General features: G+C 36.2%; 1 protein-coding gene across 9 annotated transcripts in view; it reads left to right on the top strand.

The window, feature by feature from the left end:
• The window catches only part of PRPF4B (pre-mRNA processing factor 4B), a 42571-nt gene that overhangs the window by 22396 nt on the left and 2872 nt on the right, over positions 1-17303 (top strand). For 3 of the 9 annotated variants that reach the window (XR_008382398.1, XR_008382397.1, XR_008382395.1), the window contains exons 6-16: positions 77-287; positions 3541-3614; positions 5034-5124; positions 5758-5905; positions 7841-7978; positions 8880-9033; positions 11673-11787; positions 12370-12521; positions 13926-14012; positions 15615-16357; positions 16868-16913. Coding sequence is in view for 3 of the 9 variants with exons in the window: in XM_053601926.1 (XP_053457901.1) it covers positions 77-287; positions 3541-3614; positions 5034-5124; positions 5758-5905; positions 7841-7978; positions 8880-9033; positions 11673-11787; positions 12370-12521; positions 13926-14012; positions 15615-15818 (1374 nt within the window). In the remaining 6 variants the exon portion in view is untranslated. The other 6 variants (XR_008382394.1, XR_008382393.1, XM_053601926.1 and 3 more) reach the window with 5 other exon arrangements.

The following is a 17303-nucleotide window of genomic DNA, read 5'->3' as shown; positions in this document are numbered from 1 at the left end:
TGCAGCATTTCTTAGCAAATTAATCTATTGGGAGAGCATCAGATTTATGAAAATGTTATTTTCTGTTTTATTGCAGAAATACAAATATCTTGCTGAAGATAGCAATATGTCTGTGCCATCTGAACCAAGCAGTCCCCAGAGCAGTACTAGAACACGATCACCTTCTCCAGATGACATTTTGGAGCGAGTAGCTGCCGATGTTAAAGAGTATGAACGGGAAAATGTCGATACATTTGAGGCCTCTGTAAAAGCCAAGCATAATCTAATGACAGTTGAGCAGAACAATGGTGAGTGAGATAAATTTGTGTCATGACCATGGTTTTCTCTGAATTTTTAGTTCCGTAACATTATAGCGAGAGACCAAATTTGGGATCAGATTTGTAATTGGGGAAAAAGTAAAAGGAATTAGGAATATTATACCTGCTAAATATTATAGTAATACATTATCAAATACGTCCTTACAAATGTTCTCTATAAATTAAATCTGTTTTTATTAGTTCACATATCTTGAATATATGCTGAACTCCCACATATTCATTACCTTTTGTTCTGCTTGCCTATTTTTTTTTTTTTCTTTTTTTTGTGGAGACCGCATCTCACTATGTCACCCTGGGTAGAGTGTCGTGGCATCACAGCTCACAGCAACCTTGAACTCTTGGGCTTAAGCGATTCTCTTGCCTCAGCCTCCCAAGTAGCTGGGACTACAGGCACCTGCCACAACTCCCGGCTATTTTTTGTTGTAGTTGTCGTTGTTTAGCTGGCCCAGGCGTGGCTCGAACCAGCCAGCCTCAGTGCATGTAGCTAGCGCAATAACCACTGTGCTATGGGCACCGAGCCATTGCCTAGAGTATTTTAAAGTAAATCCCGGCCACGATTTTATTTCACCTGTAAATACTTCGCTTTGTATTTCTGTCAGAGAAGGACTTTTTAAACATAATATGAAAGAAGTTTCCATCTTTGGTTGCCCCAAAACATACTTGGTACAGGAAAGCCAGAATAAATGCATTACTGCTATTTTCTTTATTGACAGTTTTTAGCCTGGAATAGAGTTGGTGCCCTGGTAGCATCCAGGATGACTAATGAGGTTTCGTTTTGATTGTTTTTTTGTTAGGTTTTTATTGTTTGACACCATGTACTTGATGTGTTTCAGTCCATTGCTCTTTTCTTTTTGAAGCTCAGATTGTACTCCAGCCAGTTTGGAGAGGGAGTCCTTTTAAGTTGGAGTCTAAGGTCCTTTTGACCTAGTCCCTTTAATACTGAATATAGCTTTCTAGGACAGAGGCCAGCACATTTTTATGTAAGGAGTCAAACAGTGAATATTTTAGCCTTTAATAATTACAGTAGAACTTCTGGAAGGTGACTACCCAAGAAACTGTAACAAACTGGTCAGCATACCGAGGTGGTCAACATAAGGAACTTCCATTGAGTACATGGTGGTATATGTGTGGTCTATGAAAATTAGGTCAACTTAAGGAGGTGGTCAGCTATGGAAGTTCTCCGGTATTTTAAACTTTATTTTCACTCTGTTTTTATACTAAACTCTGTTCTAGTATGCAACCAGCCCACAGACAGCAGATTGATAAGTGAACATAACTGTGTTACAAAACAGCCTTTATGAACACTGAAATTTGAATTTCGTGTAATTTTCACTTTCCACAAAGTATTTGATTCCCCACGCACATAACACTTAAAAACATAAAAATAGAGCATACAGAGACAAATGGCCCCTACAAACAGTCTGTAGGTAGTTTGCTGGTTTCTTGTCTAGCCTTGGAAGATACCGTAGATTCATCTTATATGTATCCTGCCTGGAACAGAATCAGCTATTTCTCCAAGGAACCCTGGTTCCATTTAATAGGAAATGCCATTAAAACATCACAGGATACCTGGGGGAGGAGGTGCCCATTATTTCTGAGCCTTTTCATTTGGACACAGGAAATGAGAAAATACACGGTGGCCATAAGGTTGCATGTGAACTTCATGGCCATTCCGTATATACTTTTTTGGGAAAAAAGGAGTTTATACTGATATTACCAAATTTTTTTTCTTTTGGGGGGGTGGGTGGGGACAGTCTTACTATGTCACCCTTGGTAGAGTGCTGTGGCATCACAGCTCACAGCAACCTCAAACTCTTGGGCTTAAGCAATTCTCTTGCCTCAGCCTCCCGAGTAGCTGGGACTACAGGCCCCCACCACAAGGCCCAGCTATTTTTAGAGATGAGGTCATGCTCTGGCTCAGACTGGTCTCGAACCTAAACTCAGGCAATCCACCCACCTCGGCCTCCCAGAGTGCTGGGATTATAGGCATGAGCCTCTGCGCCCGACCTAATATTACCAATATTTTGAGATTATAGCAGTTTTGAGATTTTGTAGCTCTCTTTCACAATGAAAAACTTAGTTTACAATAGCATGATTACTTGTAAGTTTTTTTTTTGAAACTTTATACATGTTAGACATCAGTATAATGAACATGATCAAATGTACTGAATGGAACGTGAAATTTCAGTGATTGTTTTTATTGTTAGGATACATTCCAACGTATATAAGCCCAATTCTGTGTTTTAAAATTATTTAAAATTCTTTGTATGGTTATACTTCCGATTTGCTAGATTTAGGTTGATTTCCATTTGCTTTTGGTTTTCAGGAAATGTCTTTTTGTTTTTTTAATTGTTTAAAGATTTATCTTTTGTGCATGTGTGTGTGTTGTATCCTACCTGAACACACACAAACATAGTATACATGTTAGTATGATCTTCCACATGCCTTTTTACAGGATATGCCATAGTTTATTTGGATATTTGAATTGTGGCCAGTTGGCTGTCCATTGGATACTAATTATAACAACATTGTTCATTAAGTCAATTTTTTTACCCTTGGCCACTGCATTTTAGGATAGTTCCTTTAAGTGGGATTGCTGGGTGGAAGAATGAATGAACAAGCTGGGTCAAAAGAGTGAAAGTATATGTGATTTTTTATCTTTTTTAGCCAAATTCCCTCCTTTTATAGGGCTGTTTATAGTTTTGCCATCACATAAGCAATTTCTAAGTGCTTGTTTATCCAGAGCCTTGTTAACAGAATGTTATCATACTTTGGAGTTTTTTGCCAGTATCAGAAGTAGTTTTAATTTGCATTTCCCTTACTGTAGGGCATATTGAGTATAAGTTTATGTGCTTAAATCCATTGCATTCTTTCTAGGAATGCATTTTAACTTTTTTTTTTTACCTAGTTTTTCTGTGGGATTATTGGACTTTTTAAGATCGAAATAGTTGTGTATCTATAATCCATGTTTGTAGGGGGCATATCAACCATTGGAGATTTAAAGAGGAACCTTCGTTTTTAATACAAGTTTATTGTTTATTCAGTTAAACTAACAGAGGTGAAAGCTAATTTTAGGTCTTTTAACTTTCTGAAATGCAGTGATTTTAAATTGATTATCAATGGAAAACTGATGTGCAAGAGGAAGAAAGCTTGAATTACTATTAGTGACTTTCCATTGACTGTATTGTGTCTCTTTCAAATGCAAATGCTGATTTCCTTTAAGGTTCGGCTCAGAAGAAGCTCTTGGCACCTGACATGTTTACAGAATCGGATGATATGTTTGCTGCATATTTTGATGTAAGTAATTTTAAATCAGTTATTAAACAGTTATATATATAATGTGTATGTTTCTATATTGAGAGAGAAGGATAAAGCAAGCGTAATGTTATCATTTGGGCAATCTGGGTGCTGGGAATCTGGAAACTACTAAAGTTGCACTTTACATCTGAAATTATGTCAAGAATTTAAAACAAGTATTGCAAAACAATTTGAGAGCTTCTTAAATGTCACCCACCAAATGACTTCAGTGTGTAGTTGTGTGTGTGTATAGATATAAATATACACACCTTTAAACATACATGTGGTAGTTAAGTAAAATAAGGAGATAACAATATTTTCCAGGTCTTTACTAGAAGAGTCTCCTTTTGGTCTTCAGTATTGAGGGCAATGGAGAACTTAAGGACTTGGCATCTAATAGAAGAGTTGAAAATGTTACAAGGCATGGATTAAGACATGTTGGTCATTTAGGTATTTCTTTCTTAAAGATTTATCAGTGTCTTTTATTGAAAAGGTGTACATCTATAAACATGTTCAAAAGTGTGGGGCTTTTTAAAACATAAATTTCAAAGCATGAGAAATATGAGGTAGGAAGTATAAACATAAGGAATTAAAATGATATAGGATAAACAGTGTACAGGCCCTTGAAGGTATTGGTACCCCTTAGCTCAAGTAATATGTTACGCATGACAGGAATACAAAAAAAATAGGTGGATTAGGAGAGGACAAGTTATTGTCGAGCCAATGAAAGTAGTGGCAGTTACTATTGGCCTGGGTGGTATACATGGGTCACTATGAAAGTTTTGAGATAGACTTATGGTCCATTATTTCACATCCAAGAAACACAGTGTACAGTGTTCTTTGTGATTCACCTGTGCAAGCTTCAACTTGCTCAGCTTATCATAGTTGCTGGGTGGGCTTCCATATTTTTCCATCCACACAGATTTTATGTTTCTTGATTGTTCTGTATTTCCAAACTTTCCTAATGGATCCACACATATTTTATATTCAGATTATCATTGGAAGTGATTTGCAAAAAAGAATCTTAAATACCAAATCTTATTTGAAACTTTTCAGACTCAACTAGTGTAGCCAGTAAACGTTAGCACTTCATGCATCTATATGAAGAAGGCAAATATTACAACAGCTATAGAAAATCAGATCTGGTTTTAAGTTTTTATTTTCATTTATAACGTCCTAATCATTCATAAAAACTTTTTGAAGGTATTCTTTTAATTTTTTTCCTGAGCATTATTGTGGTATAAGATACTTTGGTAATCATGTTTTAGCTCTATTGATTGTTTTTACGTAAGAGATTATGTAATTTGCAATAAAATGCTTTTATTAAATTGTAGCTGGTCTTACCCTTTTTTTGTTTTGAAGGAAGTGCTTTAAATATCTAATTAGTGGGTAAACTGCATGTTACCTCTTTAATTTTAGAGTGCTCGTCTTCGGGCTGCTGGCATTGGAAAAGATTTCAAAGAGAATCCCAACCTCAGAGACAACTGGACTGATGCAGAAGGCTATTATCGTAAGTTGTCATTTCATACTAACCATAACACTTTGTAAAAGCACGTTGCTTGATGCAGTCACATGTTGAAGAATTCCGAAAAATTATAATCTCAGTGCCATCACTTAAAAAGTATGGAGCATCTTCCAGCTGCCTAAATCCATGTTGTATTCTGGTAAGCAGCCTATCAGCAGAAACATCACAAATTGAAGTGAGGTAAAAAACTTGATGTACATTGTAAATCTATTTGAAGTTATTTTCAGTCATGAGATAATCCTCCAGAAGGAAGGGATATTTTACTTGTTCGTCTTGATATGAAACTGAGAAAAACAACAAACAGGAAACTTTGGATGCCAATTATGCAGTATTTGTCATGTAGGACTGCAATTAGAAACACTTCAGTGAGCACGTTTCTTCCCTACTTGGTGTTAAAATCATCATCAGTAGTTAGGATAGCATGAACTCTTCTACTGATGCAACTTCTAACCAGCTTCTGAAAGAGTCATCAGTGGAGACATTGTTTTGGGTCTTCCTTGTCTCTAGGAAACGGCATAGTACAGATTTAACCCAAGTTTCAAGTGACTGCACTGTGTTTTCTACTTTCTGATCCTATTGATTATGGTTATATTCTAATTTTTTTAATTTGCTTTTTAGGTGTGAACATAGGTGAAGTCCTAGATAAACGTTACAACGTGTATGGCTACACTGGGCAAGGTGTATTCAGTAATGTTGTACGAGCCAGAGACAATGCAAGAGCCAATCAAGAAGTGGCTGTAAAGATCATCAGAAACAATGAGCTCATGTAAGTTCTGAAGACATATGTGATGAAACCTTTACTAACAGAAATCATGTACAAATGAACCTTAATTTTTTGAGACAGTTTTTGTCACCCTTGGTAGAGTGCTATGTGGCATCACAGCTCATGGCAACCTCAAACTCTTGGGTTTAAGTGATTCTGTTGGCTCAGCCTCCCAAGTTGCTGGGACTGTGGGCTCCTGCCACAACACCCAGCTTTTTTTTTTTTTTTTAGTTTTTGGCCAGGGCTGGGTTTGAACCCACCACCTCCAGCATATGGGGCCAGCGCCCTACTCCTTTGAGCGACAGGTGCTGCCCCCCCAGCTATTTTTTTTAGAGATAGGGTCTCACTGTTACTTACGCTGATCTTAAAGTCCTGAGCCTCAGACACTCCATCCACCTCAGCCTCCCAGAGTGCTAGGAGTATACGCGTGAGCCTCTGTGCCCAGCCAAATGAACATATTTTTAAATACTACCTTTCTTGTTTAATTTTGTTTCTAGAAAGAGGGGCTTACTCTGTTGGCCCAGGCTGGAATGCACTAGTGTGATCATAATTCGCTACAGCCCTTGAACTCCTCGGCTCAAGTGATTCTCCCACTTCAGCCTTCCAAAGTGGATTATAGGCATGTGCCACTGTACCTGGCCTAAATGCCATTTTTAAAAAGCGTAATACATAACACAGTCTGTAAGATGAGTATTGCATCTATAAAATGATAGGGACAGTTTATTGTGATTGCATTTTTTGTCCCTACTTGAGCAAGGATTTTTAATTTATAGTCATGGCATCCAAAGTTTCCTGTTTGTTGTTTCTCTGAGTTTCATATCAAGAATGCAGTAGGCTGATTGTATTTGATTCCATTTCAGTGCATTTCAGTATCTACTATGTGCACCATTACCAAATTGGACACCTTCCTTCTGCTGCTTCTGTTATGCTACCTTTTGCTGTGAATATCTTAACCCAAGACCAGTAGGGAGAAATGAAGAGATTTTATTGATTAGCTAGCTGTCACAGAATAATATGGTGGCCTACAAAAAAGTGAAAACTGATTTATTAGAGTGATGGGAATTATTTGTATCTTTTGTCTCTCTCCTTTTTCCACTAACAGAATAGGTAATTGCCATACCCATATATTTTAAAACATAATCTATCCCAGACACTAAGCTGTAAAGTTTTTTTTTTATTATTAATATTATTTTTTTTTATTGTTAGGGATTCAATGAGGGTACAATAAGCCAGGTAGCTGTAAAGTTTTTATAATATGGGAAGGAAGTGCTGAGGAAGTTTACATTGTTTGGGTTGTAGGTTTGGGGTTTTTTTGTTTTGTTTTGTGATTTAAGAGACAGTTTCTGTCACTCGGGCTGGAGTGCAGTGACACCATCATAGCTCACTGCAGCTTTAGACTCCTGGCCTCAAGGGATCTTCCCATCTCTACCTCTGACTAGCTGGGATTATAGGCACAGTTGCCATGCCTGGCATTTTTTGTGATGAGATCCTCAACTGCTGAATTACAGCCATTTACTTTAAAATGCAGCTTGACAAATTGTAACCAGAGTTTTTTGAGATAACCAAGTATTAAAATTTGGTAAGGCATCCATTATTACATATTCTTAAAGGAACCAACAGTGTTATGGCTTCTATTTTTGGTAAAAATAATTATGTCAAGACATTTTGAAATAAACATGGAAGAGTAATTTTCCTTCAAGCAGGGTGTGATTCTCAGTGTTTCTGTTTATACCTTGATTATTTGGGAAATAACTCTATTCATGGAAATAATACATAAAGTGTTGTGTGAGTGATGTATGTAGAAACTTATCTCCTCGATAATAGATGTATTAGTACTTTAAAAATACAAATTCCTTGTATTACCTATACTAGATCAAACTAGGACTAGCAAATATTAGTTTTCTGTATACATTCAATTTTGACCTACTTTTCTTTTAGGCAAAAGACTGGTTTAAAAGAACTAGAGTTTTTGAAAAAACTTAATGATGCTGATCCTGATGACAAATTTCATTGTCTGCGACTCTTCAGACACTTTTATCACAAGCAGCATCTCTGTCTCGTGTTTGAGCCTCTCAGGTACAATGTCAAAACCTATGCATTAAACTAAAAATTTAGCTTCTTGGTCTCTACCAACCTCATTTTGGATAAATGGCAAATTTGGGGGGTATTTGATTTGTTTTTTTCCATTCAGCTCTCAGGTTTAACTTTTGGTTAAGAGCTAGCTTTCTGAAGTATATCGACACCGGTGACTGTATATTGTGTATCAGGCCCCAGGCCCTAAGCTCATGTAGCCTATACGTCAATAGAGAGATTTTCTTGAAATTAAATACTTCAAGGAAGGATTAATCCAGAATGAAAAGAAATGACAGTGGTGGGGTAGAAATACAATTTTCACTTTCAACAATATGGCTTCATTGTTGTGCTTTCAAATGTAAACCCATTCTAAAATCAAAATAGAAATTTTACCATGCATATCTTTTTTTCTACTTTCTTTGAAAATGAATTTTATTGGGGCATTGTGTTAATGTACACACAATTTAATATGCTCTCATCTTGGGCGGCGCCTGTGGCTCAGTCGGTAGGGCGCCGGCCCCATATACCGAGGGTGGTGGGTTCAAACCCAGCCCCGGCCAAACTGCAACCAAAAAATAGCCGGGCGCTGTGGCGAGCGCCTGTAGTCCCAGCTACTCGGGAGGCTGAGGCAAGAGAATCGCTTAAGCCCAGGAGTTGGAGGTTGCTGTGAGCTGTGTGAGGCCACGGCACTCTACCGAGGGCCATAAAGTGAGACTCTGTCTCTACAAAAAAAAAAAAAATATGCTCTCATCTTAGTGTAAAGTAATTTATCAAATGTTGGAGGTGCAGACTCATAAACAGAATATTTTCATTGTTTATCATATTTTGTCCTTGAGGTTACTTTATGCTAGAAAGTATTTATGCATTTTACATTTTAACTTCTATTTTTTTCTCTGTCCCAAAGTATGAATTTACGAGAGGTGTTAAAAAAATACGGTAAGGATGTTGGTCTTCATATTAAAGCTGTAAGATCCTATAGTCAACAGTTGTTCCTGGCATTGAAACTCCTTAAAAGATGCAATATCTTACATGCTGATATCAAGCCAGACAATATCCTGGTAAGTCAAACAACTAGGCTACTCTGTACACCTATACCACTTTTTACTGGCAATGTGATGATTACTATATTGTTCCAGAAATGCTATCGTAGAAATATAATTCAGTGTATGTATTAACCATTTCAAATGACTTTACTCATGTTTACCTTTTTTGGAAATTAGGCCATGAACTTTTATAGAAAAGTATGAAGAAGAAGGAAGTGGGCCATTTTTTCTTTTGATTTTATTCAAAATATGCACAAACCCAAAGAATGCTTTACTGTAGTAATAATGTGTAGGCTCAGGTATCTGAAGAAATGCTGCAAGTGATTATTGCTGCTTTGAACTAAAGAGTGTTCAGACTTTTTCCCCCTATAATTTTATGGACTGATGGAATTAGGGACATTAAAGGGAATTACCTACTCTTAAGCAAAAGTATAGAGTTGAGTTGAGTTGGGCTCCTGGGGCCCCAAACCCAGTAAACCTCAGTTGTTAGATATTGTATTGAAAGACATCCCTTTTGAAGTCTTAATGTCTCATACTAATGAGTTTTGGTATAGTACTATATAGACTTTAAATGTTTGTATTTTTGAAATTTGGGAATAACCTCACATAGTGGTGTGAGTAATGCCCACACACACTCTTCTCCCTGGACCTGTTCCTTTACCATGTTCTGTGGTTCACAGTTTGGGACATGTTCACAATTTGGAAAATTCCTAGCTTGTGTGCCTGTAACATATTTGTTCTGCATTGCATTTTTTAAAAATGGATGCCTTATATCAGTTCTCCTGCAATTGATGCCTGTTGAGAGATTCTTAGGAAAAGCCAGGCATGTTAAGTCTCCTAAGGAAGATACTTGATATTTGAACTATGACAAAATAAATTCTTTAAAAGATTCTGGTTTCATTAAAGTTTAAGGACTCTTTTTAATAACCAAGCCTTTCAGTTCATATTTCTGTTTTCTTTTTTGTTAATAACTTAAAATATTTCTTTCCAGACCACCATGTTAATATTGAATGAAGCACATTCCTTTTTTATGTTTGTCTGAGTTTATATAGCATTGTTTATCTAATATGACTTAGGAGAGCTGAGTAATTACATTGAAATGGCAGGTACATCATAAGGAATTGTAGAATTGCCTAGCCAACTTCACAGTTGATTTTTAACCTCATTTTTTTCTTTAATTTTAGAATATATTTTCCATCTCAAAGAATGTATAAAGCATGTACAATTTAAAATGTAATTATACAACGAACGTCTTTATAACCATTGTGACAGAGAATAAGACGCTTGCCAATGTCTTAGCTCTTTTTAAAACTGCATTTTTCCTTGAATTAATGTAAAACCCATAACAGGTTTCAGAAACTGTTTCCCCTTCTTCCTGAGGAAGTAAACAATAAACCATGGAGACACATGGAAAGCCTAAACCGGTGATTTTAGCCATGATTGTGGTAGAAGTCCCTCCCACATTGCTCATGAAGGGAGTACAATTTAGATAGTAAACTGAAGTGCACATGAGTATGGACACTGTGCATTTCATTCAGGAGTTTCACGGATAGATTCTAATTTTAAAATGATTGCAGGTGTTTTCTCTCAGTATCAAAACTGTATCTTTTTAAGTAGTTACATTCAACTTAGACTTTTAAAAAAGCTTCAAAAGAGCCTTTCCATTTTAAGCTAACCTTGTTTCCTGATTCCCAAGATGAAGAGAATGGTAATCAGTGTGACAATTAAAAATTATCATTTCTACTATTAGCTGAATTCTGGGGATATCATTTGTACATGTAATAGTCCCATTTGTAACACTGACCAAGCTTTATGCTACTCCTATAGAGAATGCTTGGGGCTGATTAAAGTATTGTGTTTCTTTGGGGTGGGAACAGCAGGCCAAGTTCAAGTCTCAACTCGGAATTTGTGTGTGTCTCTTTTGAAGGGGGGAAGGGATTCTGGAATATGAATAATCTTCACTTGTTAATCCTGAACATGCTTCTGACTCATGAGTGGCAGCAGTCATGGGAGCAACTCCAGTCTTACTCAACAGATGTCACTGTTACTGTGTATGTTGAAGTATTTACAAAGGAAAAAACAAACAAATGACTAAAACAGAGTTCATGTTTATCCGTTTTGCCAGATGTATTTAACATTTTCTTGACTAATACCTTCTTTATATTTAAGGGAGTTAATAATTTTTAGGCTTGGATTGCTAAATTTGGGAATCTAGCACCTTCGGATGAAGAATGTTTTTGTCTGAATTTAATCTGAATCATCCTGCTTTCATTGCCATTATAATTTCTGGCATCTGAAAGTTAACGTAGGTCTGATTCCTTATTAATAAAACTTTAGACAGGTATTCAGGGCATTTTTAGAAGATATGCTACATGAAGTTACATTTTTCTCTCACTACCCACCCTCTAAAAAATGTTATTAAAATTAAATTTACTTGGTACTATCTCACATTTCCTCATTGAAAAATGTTCACTAATTGCAATCAAATATTTGATAGCTTTTACTCTTAAAGTAGGAAACTGAGTTAAACAAATAGAAGAGGAATTTTAAAATGAGGGCCTTTGTTCTCATTGTTGGCTTCTCAGAACCAATTATTTTTATTTATTTGTCTTAATCCTGGCTTGAATTACAAATGTTTTTAAAATGTTTTTCAGGTTAATGAATCAAAAACTATTTTAAAGCTTTGTGATTTTGGGTCAGCTTCACATGTTGCGGATAACGACATAACACCTTACCTTGTCAGTAGATTTTATCGTGCTCCTGAAATCAGTAAGTTTCTTAAAATACTCTTTGACCTAGGCCATCATATGTGGTGGAAGCAGTATATTTAATGTCTAAGCACTGTTTTCCGTCATGCTTCAGCAGCTGCACAAGTTCATTCATGAGAAAGGGAACCATAGCAAGTTCATCCTCCTCAGGTGGAATGAAGGTAGTTGTGACAGGAGTCTTGATCATGTCGGGCAGGAGTAGCAAAACAGTTGTGGAAAATCTTCGACTTTAGAAGACTGCTCTTGATAATTCAAGGTCTGATTATCACATTTATAGATTGTGTGGGACCTTTGTTTTTTCTCTTGCTATTGCCTTGGTTTAGGCTGATTAGCACCTTCACTAAAAGGTGAAATGAAAAATAAGAGAAGAAAGGTGTTTTTTTACCTCTTCAATTTCTGCCCAGTACTCCCATTTTTTAAGTTTGAGTCTCTTATTAAGAATTAGTGGGAAAGAACATGAAACTAATCACCAAACTAAGGTATTGAAATTGTGGTTATCTTCTATACTAAGTCAGTCCCCCATTAATGGAAATTAAAATAATAGTCATTTTATCCTCATTACAGCTTTTCATTTTGCTTTCAGTTATAGGTAAAAGCTATGACTATGGTATAGATATGTGGTCTGTAGGTTGTACCTTATATGAACTCTATACTGGAAAAATTTTATTTCCTGGCAAAACCAATAACCATATGTTGAAGCTCGCTATGGATCTCAAAGGAAAGATGCCAAATAAGGTAGGACATTAATATAAGCTTATTTTTTCAAGGTCTTAACTGTTTCATAAACTGATGGACCACTGATACTTGCTCACCAGTAGTGAGCTATAGAGCAAAGGTTTCAGAGGCAAATAGATGGCTACAAAGATTTCTTAGCTTTTTCCCCCATTTCTGGTGTTTAAATTAGTGTTTCTAATCACCTAAGAGCTATCAAAAGAGAATCAGAGAACTTTGTCAGTGATGGGCACAGAAGCAACAGTATTCTTGGGCATATAAACTTGTTGGTAAAAGTCGCAAATTTGCAAGATGGCGTGGAGAAAAGATGCATTAAAATGTAAGTTAAAATGTAAGGAGGTATTTTGTGGTCAGAGAATGAAAAGATGAATATTGGATATCGTGAGAGGAACTTGATGATGATCAGTTTATTAAAGATTAGAGGTTATTTGGGAAAGAAGGGTACCAAGAAAATTCATTTGATATGATACCTTTCTAACTCACCCTTGCTGCTTCAGCTAATGATGCCAATTTGTTTAACAGGAAGCAAGAATTTTAGGTGTTCATTAAAATATCTGAGGACCATATCTTAATTGTTTAAGATTTCAGCTTATTTGCTGAATTTCTTATTTTTCTCCTTGTAGGTCAGAAAGCCATTATGATGTTCAGATACTGTCCAAATTAATGTTGAGCTTGTTTAGAGTAAGTTGTGCAGAGAAATTAGCTGTGTTGATATTTGATTTAATGAAGTCTGACCTGTGTAATGTCAGTGCTGTTGTTGGAACATGTGTAAAATACTATTAGGTTTTCTAACTGCGCAGAGAAAAGACCTCAGTATTTTTACTAAGAACAAATGATTTTGTATTTACTTCCGGTTTTACATAGTGAAAGCCGAATTCAATAAAATAATTGGCTGTAAGTTACTGCTTCAGAAAATATTATTTCATGGCTCGGCGCCTGTGGCTCAAGCAGCTAAGGCGCCAGCCACATACACCTGAGCTGGCAGGTTCAAATCCAGCCCGGGCCTGCCAAACAACAATGATGGCTGCAACCAAAAAATAGCCGGGCATTGTGGCGGGTCCCTGTAGTCCCAGCTATTTGGGAGGCAGAAGCGGGAGAATAGCTTGAGCCCAGGAGTTGGAGGTTGCTGTGAGCTGTGATGCCATGGAACTCTACCCAGGGCGACAGCTTGAGGCTCTGTCTCAAAAAAAAAAAAAAAGAAAATATTATTTCATGCTATTCAGTTATTATAGGTACAGCATTTTTATTAACTTTTCCAAAGGTGTGTAAAAAAGTACTGAAAGCAAAGGAATCTGAGATCAAACAAACTCAGTCTAAATATGTCATGTAACTTAACTATGTATTAAATTGTTAGTAGACCTGTTTCATGATAGTTCAAACCCCAAGTTTTTCTGTTTTGCTTTGTAGATGATTCGTAAAGGTGTATTTAAAGACCAACATTTTGATCAAAATTTGAACTTCATGTACATAGAAGTTGATAAAGTAACGGAGAGGGTAAGTGTTTAAATTATGTGCATTAAATAGTTGTTTCATCATTAATGAATTGAGTACTAAGGTGGCATTAGGAGCTGTGAATTTTTTTTAAAAAAAAACAGAAAATAGTTCTGTTTTTGTTATTGGCCAGTTCCTGAATAATAAATTATGAAAAAGATGAAAGGATTTTTAAAATGTTTTTCTAGTATGAGGAATTCGATTTTATTATAGGTCATATTTAGGCCCTCATCACCAGTTCCTTGGATTACTTTCTTGTTCTGTCTTCCTATGTATCTTTTGTAATGATGCTAGAGTGATTTTTTTTTTTTTAATTAATTAATTTTTGGGGTCAGAGTCTCACTGTGTCACCCTCAGTAGAGTGCTATGGCATCACAGCTCACAGCAACCTCCAACTCTTGGGCTTAAGTGATTCTCTTGCCTCAGCCTCCCAAGTAACTGGGACTATAGGTGCCTGCCACAGTGCCCGGCTGTTTTTTGGTTGTAGTTGTTATTGTTTGGCAGGCCCGGCCTGTGCTCGAACCTGCTTCCTTCTGTGTATGTGGCTGGCGCCCTGGCTGTTGAGCTACAGGTGCCGAGGCTTTTTTTTAAACATCTCTGATGATGTTATTCTTTGTGCGTAAAACTCTTCATTGGGTCCTTACTATGTATAAGATATATTTGAGTACTTAGGAATGAAAGACCAGGTTATTCATGATATGAACTCTGCCTTCAGCAGTTCCCCCTTCCCTCAGTGTGCTCAGTAAACCCACCCCATTTTACTTGAGCAGAAAACATGCTGGCTCTGTGCCTTTGCTTATTCATTTCCTGCACTACCCAAGTCCCTAAAAAATTTACAAACTTCACGCCTCAGCTGAAATACACTTCTGTATGAGCCTTTCTAAAACCTCCTTATTTTAGAAATAATGATTTCCTTATTTTTGCCACCTTATAACTATGTGTCCCTGACTTTCTCAGAGCATTGACTTATTTACATGTTTGTCTTTTACCCCTTCAGGTAAGGGATAGGGAAGCTACATTTCACACAGCAAGTGCTAACTGTTTTCATTACTATGGTGGGGTTGACCTTTTCCATTTTAGTCTTTTCATTGCTTCTTGATAAAATGTAAAGGATAGAGGAAGCCACATAAAAATTTTTAGCTAGTAGATAATGATAGAGAATCACACGTTGCTTAATGACCGGGAACTACGCGTTGTTAGATTTCATCATTGTGTGAATATCATGTGGTATACTTGGACAAACGTAGATGAAGACAATCTGCTGTACACCTAGGGTCTATTGTATGGCCTGTTGCTCCCAGGCTGCAAAACTGTATAGCATGTCACTATACTGAATACTGTAGGCAGTTATAACATATGGTAAATACTTTTGTCTCTAATAGACACACAGAACAGGTATAGGTAAAATGTAGTCTTCTACTCTTACAGGACCACTGTCAATATGCAGTCTGTTCTTGCTTTATTGTTAAGCAGCAGGCACATGACTGTGTATTGATTTTTATGTATATATTCCTAATATTTTTGATAGACCCAGAAACAGTCTGATTTAAGTTATATATGTTTAGTAACTTATTTAGAGATATGCATTTTAAAAATTATTTTTAGGAGAAAGTTACTGTTATGAGCACCATTAATCCAACTAAGGACCTGTTGGCTGACTTGATTGGGTGCCAGCGACTTCCTGAAGACCAACGTAAAAAAGTACACCAGCTAAAGGACTTGTTGGACCAGATCCTAATGTTGGACCCAGCTAAACGAATTAGCATCAACCAGGCCCTACAGCATGCCTTCATTCAGGAAAAAATTTAAACGAGATGAAGAAACTCCAAGGGTTTAAGTAATTAAATACAAAGACTGAAGAAATTTCACAGCAGTTTATTAATGTATATAAACTTATAAATATTTCTCCAGCAAATTTGAGGAAGCATGATATATTTGAATTAACACCAAGGGTGATAATTTCTTTTAGAAATGTTAGCTAATCTGTTTTGTGTCTTACGTGAAATTTCACTGTAGAACTGTTTTAATTGCCAAGACTGCACAAAATTACAGTGCTAATGTATATGGTTGCAGTTCACATAAAAGACAAAAGCATCTGTTAAAAAATGAGTAGTAATACTGGGTGGTTGATTTGTTTTTAGCAGACTTGGCTTCATTTTGGTCTTCAGATAAAATGGCCAGCATAAATGCTGTTTATATTCACGTTTTCCTAGGTGTGTGTGTGCAGGCCACAGCAGCATGCCCTTGGTGTAGTCAGTGCCGAAAGGGGTCTGTTCCTTCTTGAGCCTGCCTGCAGGGATGGTCTCCTCTTTTAAAGCAGGTTGTGTACAGCATTCAGTACACTGAAGGTAAGCTAAACCATCAACATCACTGGTGTTTTAAGATGTTATTTTATTGGAACAATTGACAAATGAGGGATATTAGCTTTGTGGCAGAATTTCCTGCATGTGTGATAACTGATCTTGTTTTATTTTTTGGCATTGCAACTGTGGCATAGTTACAATTTCTGTTCTGTTCATCACATTTAAAATTTAAAGAGTACGCGCTTGATGGATAGAGCGCCTTCAGTGTACTGTTTCTTAATAACTTTACTTTTTTAAAATCAACTTGCTATAGACTTTATATACATTTTGTTAAATACAGTTCTTAGTGACATAGACAATGCGTAGTTTTCATTTACTAATTACAAATGTTGAGGCCCAATTCTAAAAGTCCTCATATTTAAAAGTTAGATAGACAACATAATGAAATTTTTAACTATTTGTATGTCATTTTGAAAGTGTACTGCTTTATGGTAAAAGTGTTTTTCATTTGTTCATTGTTTTCATTATTTGTGATCATGTTGTCTTTCAATACAGGCATAAACCTTCCACTCTTGAACAAAGCAGCTGCTTTTTAAAAGCGGTAATTGCTTCTTTACCTTTTATTTCTTTTGTAAATGAAGCTTTTCTTTAAGAATGTGACCTTAAGGTGTTGTCTATTGCATAAAACAGTTGACACTCACTTATTGTAAAGGGAAGATTGTTCTCCTGCATGTGAAGTGGACCATGCAGATTTCTGTATGTTCTCAGTATGCATCACTAGATAATAAAGTCTTTTGTGAACAAGGCATTTGTAGCCATTTTTAAAAGTTTTTGTCTTCAGTGCTGGTAAGTCAGGTAAACCATAAATTAGTTAAAAGCTACCTTTAATTTTTTTCCTGAAAGTCTTTAATTGAAAGTATTATTTGTTAAAGATGTAAAACTAGCCAAAAGTTTATTTTATTAATAATTAGGATCCTAATTATTTCATCAA

Source organism: Nycticebus coucang, chromosome 9 (assembly GCF_027406575.1).
Source record: "Nycticebus coucang isolate mNycCou1 chromosome 9, mNycCou1.pri, whole genome shotgun sequence".
Taxonomy (NCBI): domain Eukaryota; kingdom Metazoa; phylum Chordata; class Mammalia; order Primates; family Lorisidae; genus Nycticebus; species Nycticebus coucang.
This window is presented reverse-complemented; position numbering and strand designations above follow the sequence as displayed.